The sequence below is a fragment of the Sorex araneus genome, chromosome 1, assembly GCF_027595985.1.
Source record: "Sorex araneus isolate mSorAra2 chromosome 1, mSorAra2.pri, whole genome shotgun sequence".
Taxonomy (NCBI): Eukaryota; Metazoa; Chordata; class Mammalia; order Eulipotyphla; family Soricidae; genus Sorex; species Sorex araneus.
Genome location: NC_073302.1, coordinates 415,558,624 through 415,571,625, shown reverse-complemented (window position 1 = coordinate 415,571,625; position 13,002 = coordinate 415,558,624). Strand labels below are relative to the sequence as shown.

Sequence of the window (13,002 nt, the reverse complement as noted above, 5' to 3'; positions counted from 1 at the left end):
ATCCAATGGTGAAATTCAATTTTTAGTTGACCATAATATTAACATATCAACCAACTCACAGAAACTAAGCACACACAAATTTAATTTCATCCACACATAGACACACATAAATTTAACTATACACACGTAAATTTAATGTCATAGATAACTAGCCATCAAGAAAAGTCTGTCAATGCACACACATAAAAATAAGTGTGCGAGCTTCTTTCTCTAAAAAAGAGACTCTCATTAAATTATAAACTTTCTTGATGCTCTAATATTGCTAGAGTATATTCATCTAACTATCGCCTACACAATAGTTCAAAATTTCTAAACAAGGACGTTGTTCTTGGAAACACGGTACTACACTATTAAAACTGAGAAGCAATTTGAAAGCAATACATCCATCAGTAATGAAAACAAAAGCAACAGCAAAATTGTTGGTGAATGTCAAAGTAATCACCATTATCCTTTCCAGAGTCTAGCTGCCTACCCAAGATGATGTGGGCATCTAGAGATGGCAGAGATCTGTGGGCCAGTCACATAGGCTAAAGAAAACACACACACACACACACACACACACACACACACACACACACACACATACACATACACACAAACACACCCCATTTCCCTATCACCACTAACCACACAGAACACTACTATTTTGTTGACGCTTTGGTGAGGAATGCTTTCCCTTTAACTGTGTTCTACTATGTTCTTTTTAATCTGTTACAACTCTAACAAAATCATGGCAGGAGGGATTAAATGAAATGATTTGACCCAGAGGCACTCTGACTCTTAAAAGATAAGGTGTTGCTCTCTTCACAGGACTAATACAGCAGGTGCTTTGGAAGACATTAATTTATTAGACCAGGGCACAATTCCCACCACAGCACATCGTAAATGGTACCCCTGAGGTTTGAAAAAGTTAAGCATGGAAGGGGAGAAAGGACTAAGCCAGATAAATGCTAATTGAATACATGTTCACGGTACTTGGAGTATTTACTCTTTAAAAAATAACTAGCTGCGTTGGGAATATGGTTTAGGAGTGGAGTGCATAAGTCACAAGTATGAGGCCCTAAGTGAGATTCCTGGACCAAAAGACAAAACTAGAGCCTCTTAGGAAGGAAGTAACTGACTGAGAGTGTTGCAAACTAATTTGTCTCACTCTACAAAAAAGTGGGGTTTTTTTCCTTTTGAAAAGTCTTTAAAAGACAATTTAATTTTTTAAAAAAAATTGTGAAATACCACTTCACTGATTATAGAACACAGACTATCCTGAAATCAAATTAAGGCTATTCAATTCCACTGAGTAAGGATAGCGTCACTCCCCTCAACAAAACGTTATTCATAGTACTTTCTCAAACCTAAATTATTATAACTGCAGAAACGAAAGTTGTATTTCCTCAAAGCTGATAAAGAGCAAAACTATTAAAACTATGCTCCAGTTTTAGACATGGGATGTTTCAGTGAAGGAAAGCTCAGTGAAATCCATCAAGATGGCAACAGTTATGGAAACTACACTTCCTGCTTTGTAATGATGAATCTACACATAACTGAGAACCGTTTCCATTTCGAAAGGACCCAAAATAGATTGTGGCTCAACTATGGATATTCAGATCCACTGAGTGAGAAAAAAATAAAACTGCCACTTTTGGAGATAATGCATTACCAGGGGGCGGAGAATAGTATAGGGGTTAAGGAACTGGCCTCATTACACTGGCCCCAGTGAGATCCCCAGCACCACACACAGTTCCTTAATCCCTCCAGAGTGACATCTGAGCACAGAGCCAGGAGTAGGCCATGAGTGTCACCAGGTATAGCACCCAGGCCCCTAAAACTAAATAGTAATAATAAACCAGACAATTCATTTATTTATCCTGTTTCCATAATTGGACTGGAGCCATAGCACAGCAGGTAGGGCGTTTGCCTTGCACGAGGCCAACCCGGGTTCGATTCCTCCATCCCTCTTGGAAAGCCCGGCAAGCTACCGAGAGTATCCCACCCGCACGGCAGAGCCTGGCAAGCTACCCGTGGCATATTCGATATATCAAAAGCAGTAACAACAAGTCTCACAATGGAGACGTTACTGGTGCCCGCTCAAGCAAACCAATGAACAATATGGGACGACAGTGCTACAGTGCTACAGTTTCCATAACTATGTGTGTCTTTAATTTTGATCAAAAGGATCCACACTTGGGGCAGAGAGCCAGTCAGAGGATTAAGGTGCACAATCACCTGAGCATGGCTGGGTGTGGACCCAAGATCTCTCTGAACACTACTGGGGTGATCATGTACTGTAGCAGAGCTAAGGAAAACTGCATCCATAGGCCCTTGGACAGAAAGTAGACAGGTTGATCAAGTAATATCACACATGGTCTCACAGCCCCCTAAAAGCTTCTTGGGAGGTCCTGCTAAAAGTGAGGGGTCTACTCTTTCAAGTTAATTTTTGGACATTTTAAGACTCTGCATTTAGAGAAAGAGGTATTTTGATTAGACAATACTATTCCAGTGAGGCAAGGTATCTTATAATGTTACACATGGGTCACTATAGATCCCTGGCCTCAAAGGCCTGAAAACAAAATCAATTTAATCAATCCAATATTCAAAAATTTTTTAATAATTGACATTGCCTTCTCTTACGAGCAAAGAGCAAGAAGGAGAGAGAATTTAAGAGTCATTTACATGTGATTGTATTGACAGAAGCAGTCAGAATAGTGATGGAGTACCTTCGGTGAGGAAGAGAAGTAATATTTCTTAAAACCTTTTTTAATGGAATCACAGTGAGATACACCCTTACAGATGATGAGGTTTCTGTCATACGGCGTTCCAACACCCACCCCTCCACCAGTGTCCATTTCCCATCACCCCGCAGCCCCACCCCCTGTCAGCCTCTATGGCGGGTACTTTTCTGAAGAGAAGTAATATTGACTGGAAAAGATTGTGACACGAAAATTTTCTGGTGAAAAAGAAATATTTTGAATCTGGGTAGTGGCTCCATTGACACAAGTATGGACATAGAAACTTTAGACTGCACGCTATAGCATTGCATCGTACAGACCATACATCATCTTCAAAAGTAAGAGCATCCAAAACAAGTCAGGTACTGCAGCCAGAACTTAAGAATATGAACCATAAAAGTAGAAATGCAAAATAAAAAATTCAACCTTTTCATGAGCTAGAACAACAATGTAAAAAGAATAGTTAAGGGGCTGGAGCGATAGCACAGCGAGTAGGGCGTTTGCCTTGCACGCAGCCGACCCAAGTTTGAATCCCAGCATCCCATATGGTCCCCTGAGCACTGCCAGGGGTGATTCCTGAGTGCATGAGCCAGTAGTGACCCCTGTGCATCGCCGGGTGTGACCCAAAAAGCAAAAAAAAAAAAAAAAACCACTGACTACAAAAACTTTAGAATACCCAAAGTGGGTAGGACGATCCCTTCTGAGTCAACCAGAACTTCAAATCTGACCAAATTAGACTATTTTTCTGAACATTCTACATACAAATAGAAACAGCTTAAAAATGTTTATATCATTTTAACTCTGAGTACCAATTTAAGGCATCACCTGGTCATTCTCAACATTTATGACTCTTAACCGTATGAATCTATCTATGGTGTTCGAGTGCCAAACAAGAATCAAAATTTAAGTAAAGTATCTAAAAACATTAAAATCCTGCCTGATAGTGTTCTGCCTTCTGAATGGTATTTTTTTGTTCAGTAATCTGGTAGCTATGGAGACCACAAGCAACCAGAAGTTTTCCAACATGCCACACAGCACATGAGTGATATTATCAGGAAAGCAGATTTGACAGTGTGGAAAGGCTATGTCTGCTTGGTAAACCTGGCCAGGGTTCCCAGTCCAAGAAGCCAGACTCCCACCTTGAGTTTCAACTTCCATTTTCCACCAAACAAATGAGACTAACTTTCCTTAAGTAAACAAATATACCCAGGTTCACAGATAAGTGAAATTCCGTGAGGTGAAATCTGCTACTAAACAGTCTGTTGGCATGTTTTCCGTCACAGTCATTTCAAAGGCAGCGTTCAGTCAGTTGGACAAATATTTTTAAATTATTAGAAACTAATATTGTCACGTGCCGAATGGGACATGACATCTCATTTTCGTTTTCTCTGATCTCGTTTAGGCATTGTGGCAGTTTCAGAAATGGAAATCTTCCACACTGAAATAACAAAAATAACCCTTTTTTAAAAAATACAATCGAGAAACAAAGGAACTGAGGCTTAGGAGCGCTCCTGAAATACTTCTATTGTGGGATAACCATCACAGGCACCCTGAATCACCTGAGATCAGACGGAAAAGGCTGAATCATAACTTCGTAAGAAATGTGTTTCCTAAATTCCTTCCCCTAAGCCTCTCCTCACTACAAAGAGCTTGTCTTGCGGATTTTTTTTTTATGTCCTAGGCCAGCAGGTTGGGTCTCTTTAGAAATCCTTCCCTCCCACCTCCGCTTCGGGAGAGAGAGAGAATAACAAAATATTATACAGGGCCTGTACGGCTGTATTGAGAAGTTATATTATTACACAGCCCACTTAAATAATCTTCAAACTATGTAGGCCAGTTTTTTTTTTTTTAATACCAATTGTCCCTGTCTACAACTGCTGTCCAGCCCAACCCATTGTACAGGGCTGGCTCTGCACCAAAGCCATTTCATTGTATAAGTTTTAAGATAGGATGCTCTAGGGATGAGGACTAACCAGCATATCAAAACTCAAGCTACTGTGTAAATATATATATACATATACATATGTGTGTGTCCATTCTCAAAATTAAAGCATATTTCTTCTCATTAACAACACTCCTATGATTTTGTAAAAATATGGAGGAAGAGTATAGAATGAGAGCTTCACTCCTTTAAGATTTGTAAAGGTAAGGAAGCCCTTCTTGCCTTTTTAATAAACACGATCATCTCATCCTCACAGCATGGATTTGGGGATTTAAGGGCCATTCATAGAACCCCCGACAATAGATCAGTGGCAGACTTCAGCCCATCAATTAACACATTCAAGGAAGGCTGCCTGGAATTCTGTCTCCTCTCTCCCTCCTGGAGGCCTAGTTTTGACCACATTGACATCCCTGGCCTTCAGGTTGAAGAACCCAGTGAAGGGGGAGCCCCTTCCCCCGAGACCGATTCCTTGGTAATCAGAGTCAAAATACAAAGCCTGCTAATGACCCAAGGCAAATGGATCTGAACTCCAAGCCAATTAAACCATGACAGCAAGTAGATTTCTAAATAGCAAAGAAGTGGGATCCATTTACTTACATGAAGATTCAGTGCCAAACATGGCTGGCTCCAGAGAGGCTGCTTTTATAAATTAGAAGAACACCACCAGGAAAAAAAACACGGCGAGAGAGAGAGAAAAAGCGAGGAGGAGGGTGTGCGCGTGAGAGAAGAGATGAGCTGCCACACAGCAGGGGTCATGAAGACAGACAATGCAGTTCAAGCTGTGTCCAGCTGCCAGATTCTCCTCTTACAAGCGCCAGTGTTCTCCCATGTGATTGAAAAGCAGGGTCTCCTACAGCACCCCAAAAAAAAAAAAAAAAGCAAAAGAGCTGCTTTTTAAAAAAAAAAAAATCCAGTAAGGCAAGGCAGGCTGGCGGCTCTTCTGGGATGCAGTGAGGCAGGGCTAGGTAAGCCGCCAGGGGCAGGACGGGAGCAGCAGCAACAGCGGATACTGCAATCCCCAGCCCTGCCGTAGCAGTAAGACAATAGCAGAGCTTATGCATACACTGATGACGTCAGGGACACTGCACAGACCCGGCTGCGCTGCTGGAGCCAGAGGCTCCGGGGGCTTCAGGAGAGCAGGCGATTCAAAGGGAATTCCTTTGTCGCCAAACACACAGGACCCAGAGCCACACATTTATTCCCCTTCCTGCCCATCTCTCTCTCTCTCTCTCTCTCTCTCTCTCTAGTCTGTGATTCCAATGCGCTCAAAATGACCCGAAAGAAATTCAAAGACTGGACTGATTTCTCATCCCGAACTACCAATAGATCATGCAGATCAGGGACCTCGGTTTCAGGCAGCCAAAGTAGAACTTTTCAAGAGAATTAAGGCTGTTCAGCAATGAAAGAACAATCCCACTCCGAAAAATAACTACAGAACTCATTGTTTTCCTCCAGGCTTCATCACGAGTAAGTGATAGCAGGTTTACTATTGTACGCACATTCGGACTAGATGAATGCACACACACATGTGGCAGCACGGTCACAGAATGCACACCGTGAGCACCCACATTATCACTAATGTGGCCGCTACCACTCAAAGCACTACACCAGGAATATTTTCCTGTATATGTATTTCTCCTACCCTACTCATTGGGCTTTGTTTTTTTTTTCTTTCATCTTCTGAGAACTCCTGTTGTTTTTCAGAGTAACTCAGTATCTTAAGACTGTGCGCGCGCACACACTCACACACACTCACACACACACACACACACACCCCTGTGGACACCTACCCGTGAGCTGGCATTTCTAAACAAAAATACATTCATTTCCTCTTCTAATGCCAAAAACACCTACTTGAAGCCCCTGACTCATTTGACACGTAAGATCGTGTGTCTTTTTAATTCTAGAACTCTAGGTTTAGATAGCAAAAAGGCTTCACGTTCATTGGAATGGCTAACACAAGCAAACTTTAATATTTTTTTAAATACTGAAATGTGCAAAAGGAATATACCTGTGTATATACAGGTAATGCCACAGTACCACAGTTTCTAAATCATATAAAATAGGAAGCCAAGAAAATTTGAAAATTTCTTTCACCTAATTTTTCCCATGTTTCCATATGTTTACAAGGAAAAGTTTTGTTTGTTTGGTTTCTGGTGGTTTTTTTTTTGGGGGGGGGGGAGCTGGGGAAACAACAACCGTACTCAGGTCTTACTTCTGGTTCTGTGCTCAGGGATTCCTGGTGGTGCTAGGGGGACAATACTGGGTAGTACTGTAGCACTATTGTCCCGTTGTTTATCGATTTGCTCGAGCGGGCACCAGTAACATCTTCATTGTGAGACTTGTTGTTACTGTTTTTGGCATATTGAATATGCCACGGGTAGCCTGTTGGGCTCTGTGTGCAGGCAGGATACTCTTGGTAGCTTGCCAGGCTCTTTAAGAGGGACAGAGGAATCAAACCTGGGTTGGCCGCATACAAGGCAAACACCCTACCCATTGTGCTATTGCTCCAGCCCACAATACAGGGAAACTGGAATGAAATTTATATCAGTTGCATTCAACACAAGCACCCTACCCACTGTACTGTCACTCCAGACAAGCACAAGCTTTTGCACAAGTTTTAAAACATTAAATTCTGAGAAGTAGTGCAGTTGGGGCCTGAGAGATAGTATAGAGGTTAAGGTTTTTGCCTTGCATGTGCCAACCCCAGTTAGATCCCTGATACTGCATATGACCCCCTGAATACCACCAAGTGTGGCCCCAATAAGGGAAGAATATAATAAATAATAAATTAAATTATGATGAATGAATTGTGGAAGAGATGAAGCAAACTGCCCAGGACTGTACATGATAAAACTTTGGGGTAGTGTTTGTAATATTTGTGTTGTATTTTAAAGATATGTGTTATAAAAACAAAAGATAAACACATTTTGATGAATATATAAGAGCAGATTACCAAAAGTATTATTTAAAACTTTTCTGATCAGTATTCATAGGCCAATTCATCTTTCTATGGCAGTTTTCCTTTTTCAGCACATATATGGTATATGTATATGTACTTGTGTTTGCATAAGTGTACATATGCAAATATAAATGAACTTTTATGGTAGTTTATTATTTACTGGTGCAGACTGTTAAGAATAAGTTAAAGGTTGCAACACTTTTTAAGAAGTCTACTTTTAAGAATTAAAACAATATCAGTGCATGTTAACAAAAAATAGGCAAATAAAACCCTGGCAGTCCCCCCTTCCACTCCTCTACCCCCAACCTGCCCAGCCAAAAAATAATCAGCTGAACTGTAGCTTGGGCCTCCTTGCACCTGGGAAGTGTGTACCTGCCTCCCCAGAATACTATGAGGTATCTCACTTTCCACAAAGCTGAGAATGACATCTCTTGACTGCTGTTCAGATACCTGGAACATCTAGAGGCCTGTATCCTAAAGCACTTTATGAGTTCTATATCACCGAAGACCCAATATTTAACAAAACTGTACCCCATCTTCCCTCAGTCATGAAGATGAAATCAGAATGAAGACAAATCATAATGTGCTGCTAAGAAAAACAATCAAGGAAAATGAATCTGCTCCCTCTAAAATAGCACCCTCTAAAAGCATCACATAATACTTCCCAAACCAAAGTAATCTCTGGGTTATCGCTTTCATTTGATTATGCTCACCTGCCAGCAAATTTGTTCTTCTATTGGTAATGAGAGTTCTGCTAATTTCAGAATAAGCTTAATAATGAAGGAAATGATCAATATTCACCATAACTTAATCATCAAAATAATTATTGTCAACTTACATAAATGTTATTTTAATTTTTTTTAATGGACAAAAGACCTGAACAGGAACTTCTACAGCACAGTGACACAAATGACTTCTCCATACATGGAAAAACTGTACAATATTCCTTATAATTAGGGAACTGCACATGCACACTTACAAATAGGCGTGATGTCCTATCAGTGAGAATGGCCCATAAAACAAAGACTGGATGTTAGTGTTGGTAGGACTCTGGAGGGAATACAGATTGCTATAGTCACTATAAAAAAATTATAGTTTATTTTTTAAAAAATGGTGTACCTGGATGTCTTCACTAGGGCCTAGTTCTCCCTCTCAGAGAACCTGGCAAGGTACCGGGAGAGCATCCTGCTCACACACAGAGCCTGGCAAGCTCTCCGTGGCGTATTCAATATGCCAAATACAGCAAAAATGATGGTCTCATTCCCCTAACCCTGAAGAGCCTCCAATGTGGCAACACTGGGAAGAACGAGTAAAGAGGCTGCTAAAATCTCAGGGCTAGGACAAATGGAGATATTACTGGGGTCCGCTCGAGAAAATCAATGATCAACAGGATGACAGTGATAGAGTGATACAGTGCTTAAAAAAAATTAAATTCCCGACGATGCATCAGGGATCTAAAGCACTAAATTTGAGAGAATATTTGTACCCCTATACTCATGGAAACAGTATGCACAAGTCAAATAATGGAATCAACCTAACTGCCTATCAACTGGTGACTGGATAAACTTTTTGTATATATTCAATGAAGTACTACACTGCTGTCCAAAGGTGATGAAATACTGTCTTATACAGGAGTGGGGGCCAGAGAGATAGTGCAGTAGGTAGGGTGTTTGCCTTGCAAGTGCCTGGGTTTGATTCCCACATTCCTGATGCCCCCAAGCACTGCCAGGAATGAGTCCTGAAAGCAGAGACAGGAGTAAGCTGTGAGCACTACTGGGTGTATCCCCAACACAAAATTAAAGAAATAAAAGAAATACTGTCTTTTGAGATAAATTGGATGCATACTGATGTGATTATGCTAAGTGAAAGGGGATGGAGGTGAAAGGTGGTTTCATTCATACTAGATTTAAAGAAATAAGCTAGCCAAAAAAAACCACAACTAATTAATTTCCAGCACAGTGAAAACTATGGTGGCTACCAAAAGGAAAGAGAAAGTGGTGCAAGCATGACTAACGGGTTCGTTTTGCTGGTGAGACAGCACTGGAGCTTGAAGGAGGTTGAGAATTATGCACAGATAAAGGTTTGATGCTAAACTCCTGAAAATCCGTAACTGTAAACCAACAACAAATCAATTAAAAAATAATGATTTAAATTGAAGTGAAATACCAATCTAACTAAAAAAAAAAAAAAATAAAAACACTATCAGGCCCAAGCAATAGTACAGTGAGTGCAGTGTGTGTCTTGTATGCAGCCAACCCAGGTTCAATCCCTGGATCCAGAGCCAGGAGAATGCCCTGAGCACCAACAGGTGTGGCGCAAAAAAAAAGGAACAAATGAAGGAACAAACCAATAATTATCTAATTCACTCCATTACATTAACTCTGCCTAAAAGATCTGGCCACTTACACAAAACTACCACCACACCACCAGAGAAATTTTGCAGAAACCAAAAACTCTGTAAAGACTGTCTGAACTCAACTGTTCATACTTTTGAGTCTCCTGACCAGAGGGGAGAACGGTGAGTTGATTACACTTAATTTTCACCCCAAACTTCAACTAGAAGAAACTATAACGGTATGCCTGCGAGAGTCACTTAAGTACCTATTCTATGCTAATCACAATTTTTAAACAACTTCAGATACATTCAGCAATCAAATTATGCATAATGTTTTATAGTACACATATAATCAGCATGATTTCTACAATATAAATTCAAAATACTATAGTTTAACTCATTCTATATGACTGGCAAATATTTTAAATTTAACATTACCTGTACAGTCATCCATAACGGAGAAATAGGCAGGAAAAGAAACGAGTTGCCAAGGTGCAATTCTGCCAGACACAAAAAACGCCACAGCCCCGACACATGCTACTCTGGGGAAAGCCTCTGCCATGTGACGCTAAACTCACGCACACTTCTGCTTATCTCGACTCAAGCCGGGGCTCCTGCGCCTGTTCTTGTAGAGTCATCCTTTTAAAAAGTCTCTCAGGAAAAACAATATTTCATTCTACTTTATTCCTGTACTATGAACTTAAAACTGGGGGGGGACTGGGGGAAGGGAGTCAATTCTCTTCTTTAAGCGTAAAGCACACAGGATCGCTCTGCTTCTTGCTGGGGCTCATTAGTAAAAGTCCACAACAGAAAGGAGCCACGTCCACATTTCCAGGAAGAATTATCATGTGGTCATTCTGCTCATTCGTTTAAGAGCAGTCACCTGCGAGCACTTCTGCATACATTTGATTAAGCAATGCTAATAAAGGTTAAAATAATAATAACAATAATCCTTTCGAGTTTATCTAAAATCTTCAGTTCATGTGAGTCTGGTGAAAGGCAGCCTTTGCAAGGGCCCTATGGTCACTGCTGAGACAGACTATCTGATGTAATCCTGAATGTCACAGTGCCACATACCTTGAGCCATCTTGGCTTCTTTGCCATGGTTTTTAATCTGGAATATGTCGTGGTTAAAACTTTAAGTGACCTTTAACAAAGGCTACCTTCATATCGATATAATCTTTCACCTCACTGGGCAACAAGAAAGAAATTACATTCAACCTTACATCTCTCTTTTTCTTTTCTGAGCAACCTGGTTGGAAAATTTTCAACTTAAAGATATATTAAATACCACTCCCTCCCCCCCCCAAAAAAAATACACCTTGTAACTACTTTGAGGAAGATAAAACACTGGTTGTTTTCAAAGCAGTTTGGTTGGTAGTGACATATTCTGTTCTGCTTTCATTTTGCTGCTTCCCTTGACATTAACTTTGTTAAGATAATGACAGACTTGATAACACTATTTCATACTGTAATATGATTTGCAATAATCTAATATCTAAGCGTTCTGGGTTAGATTTTAACAGATTGCTCTGTTGATTTCATAGATTACTAAGAATGTCTCCTGGTCAATATTTCTTACCATATAGAGATCCCATTACCACTTGTCTGCTAGCAGTTCAATGCTCTAACCCCTAACAACCTCATCTGTCACAGCTGCGATGCAGTCCTGTCTCACTTGGGTCTTCATTCTCTTTATCTTAGGGTGCATATTGGGAAGGTTCCCAGCTCCAAAAAAAAATTGATACATTTCTTCTTCAAAGTTATTAGGTGAAAACAGCTAAAACACGTCAAAAAAAAAAAAAAAAACAACACAAGTGCCTGAATTTCCATATGGCTTCCGGTGTATGAAAACACCCAAAAATATGATCAGATGTCACATGAAATGACATGTCTTTCAAAACTGAGTATTGTTAGCATGGATTCTTAAAGCATTTACTTAATCATCTGAGTAGCATTAAGAGAAATTGTCCTATTTTTAATCTTTCTTTATACCTCTCCTTTCAGTCACAGATATTCTAAAAAAATGGCATTTGGTGAACATAATGAAAAAATCTCACTAAGAAAGTATAAGGCAGCACAGCAGTTAGACAGGCTTTGGGCCAACGAAGGCTTAAGAAGAAAGTCAGCCATTCATTAGCTGAATGATCTTAAGCTTTTCAATCTCTCTGAGCCTTGGTTTCTTCATAAATTAAGTGAAAAGGGGCATATATCATCAAATGTCTAGGACATGATGATAGCTGATAGTTAAAAAGCATTTAAAGTGTTCCAACTCACACTATTTTTTTAATGAATCACCCGTAAGATACAGTTACAGGCTTACAAACTTTCGTGCTATGTTTCAATCGTACAATGATCAAGTACCCATCCTTCCACCAGTGCCCATTCTCCACCACCAATGTTCCCAGTATCCCTCCCACCCACCCACCCCACCCCTGCCTCTGTGGTGGGCAGATTCCCTTTTATTCTCTTTCTCCATTAGGGTGTTGTGGTCTGCAATGCAGGTATTAATGGCCATCATGTTAGGTCTATAGTCTACTTTCAGTACACATCTCCCATCCCGAGCAGGTCCTCCAAGTATCCTTTACTTGGTGGTCCCTTCTCTATCTGAGCTGCCTTTTTCCTCAGCATGATTCACACACTATTTAAACTTCACAAAAACCTCTGAGATACTATGCCTCATTTCACAAAGGAGAAAACTGAGGCACGGACTACAAACAATTAGCTAAGGCCACATCTACATACAGCAAGGTCAAGATTCACTACAAGAAGCCTCGTTCAGAGTCCCTGTGCTTAGTTACTACAAGATACTGCCTTTATCTAGAAGAGGTGGTAAATACATGAAAGAACAAAGCACTTCAAAAGCTTCGATCCTGGGGGAACAGGAACAACAGTACAGCGGGTAGGGCATTTGCCTTGCATAATGCTGATGGGAGTTCAATCCCTGACACTCCAGAAAGTCCCTCAGAGACCACCGGGAATGACCCTTGATCGAAGAATCAGGAGTAAGCCCTAAGCACCACGGGTGTGCCCCCCACCC

At 40.6% G+C, this 13,002-nt stretch overlaps 1 protein-coding gene across 6 annotated transcripts in view; it reads right to left on the bottom strand.

Annotated features, from left to right (window-relative positions):
• The window catches only part of ST7 (suppression of tumorigenicity 7), a 294,315-nt gene that overhangs the window by 215,627 nt on the left and 65,686 nt on the right, over positions 1-13,002 (bottom strand). Inside the window, exon 1 of one of the 6 annotated variants that reach the window (XM_055147367.1) lies at positions 5,263-5,687. The exons of the other annotated variants lie outside the window; for them this stretch is intronic. Within the exon in view, the coding sequence (XP_055003342.1) occupies positions 5,263-5,284 (22 nt within the window). The 5' untranslated portion in view covers positions 5,285-5,687. Of the gene's footprint in view, positions 1-5,262; positions 5,688-13,002 lie in introns of those variants that run through there. 6 annotated transcript variants of the gene reach the window in all.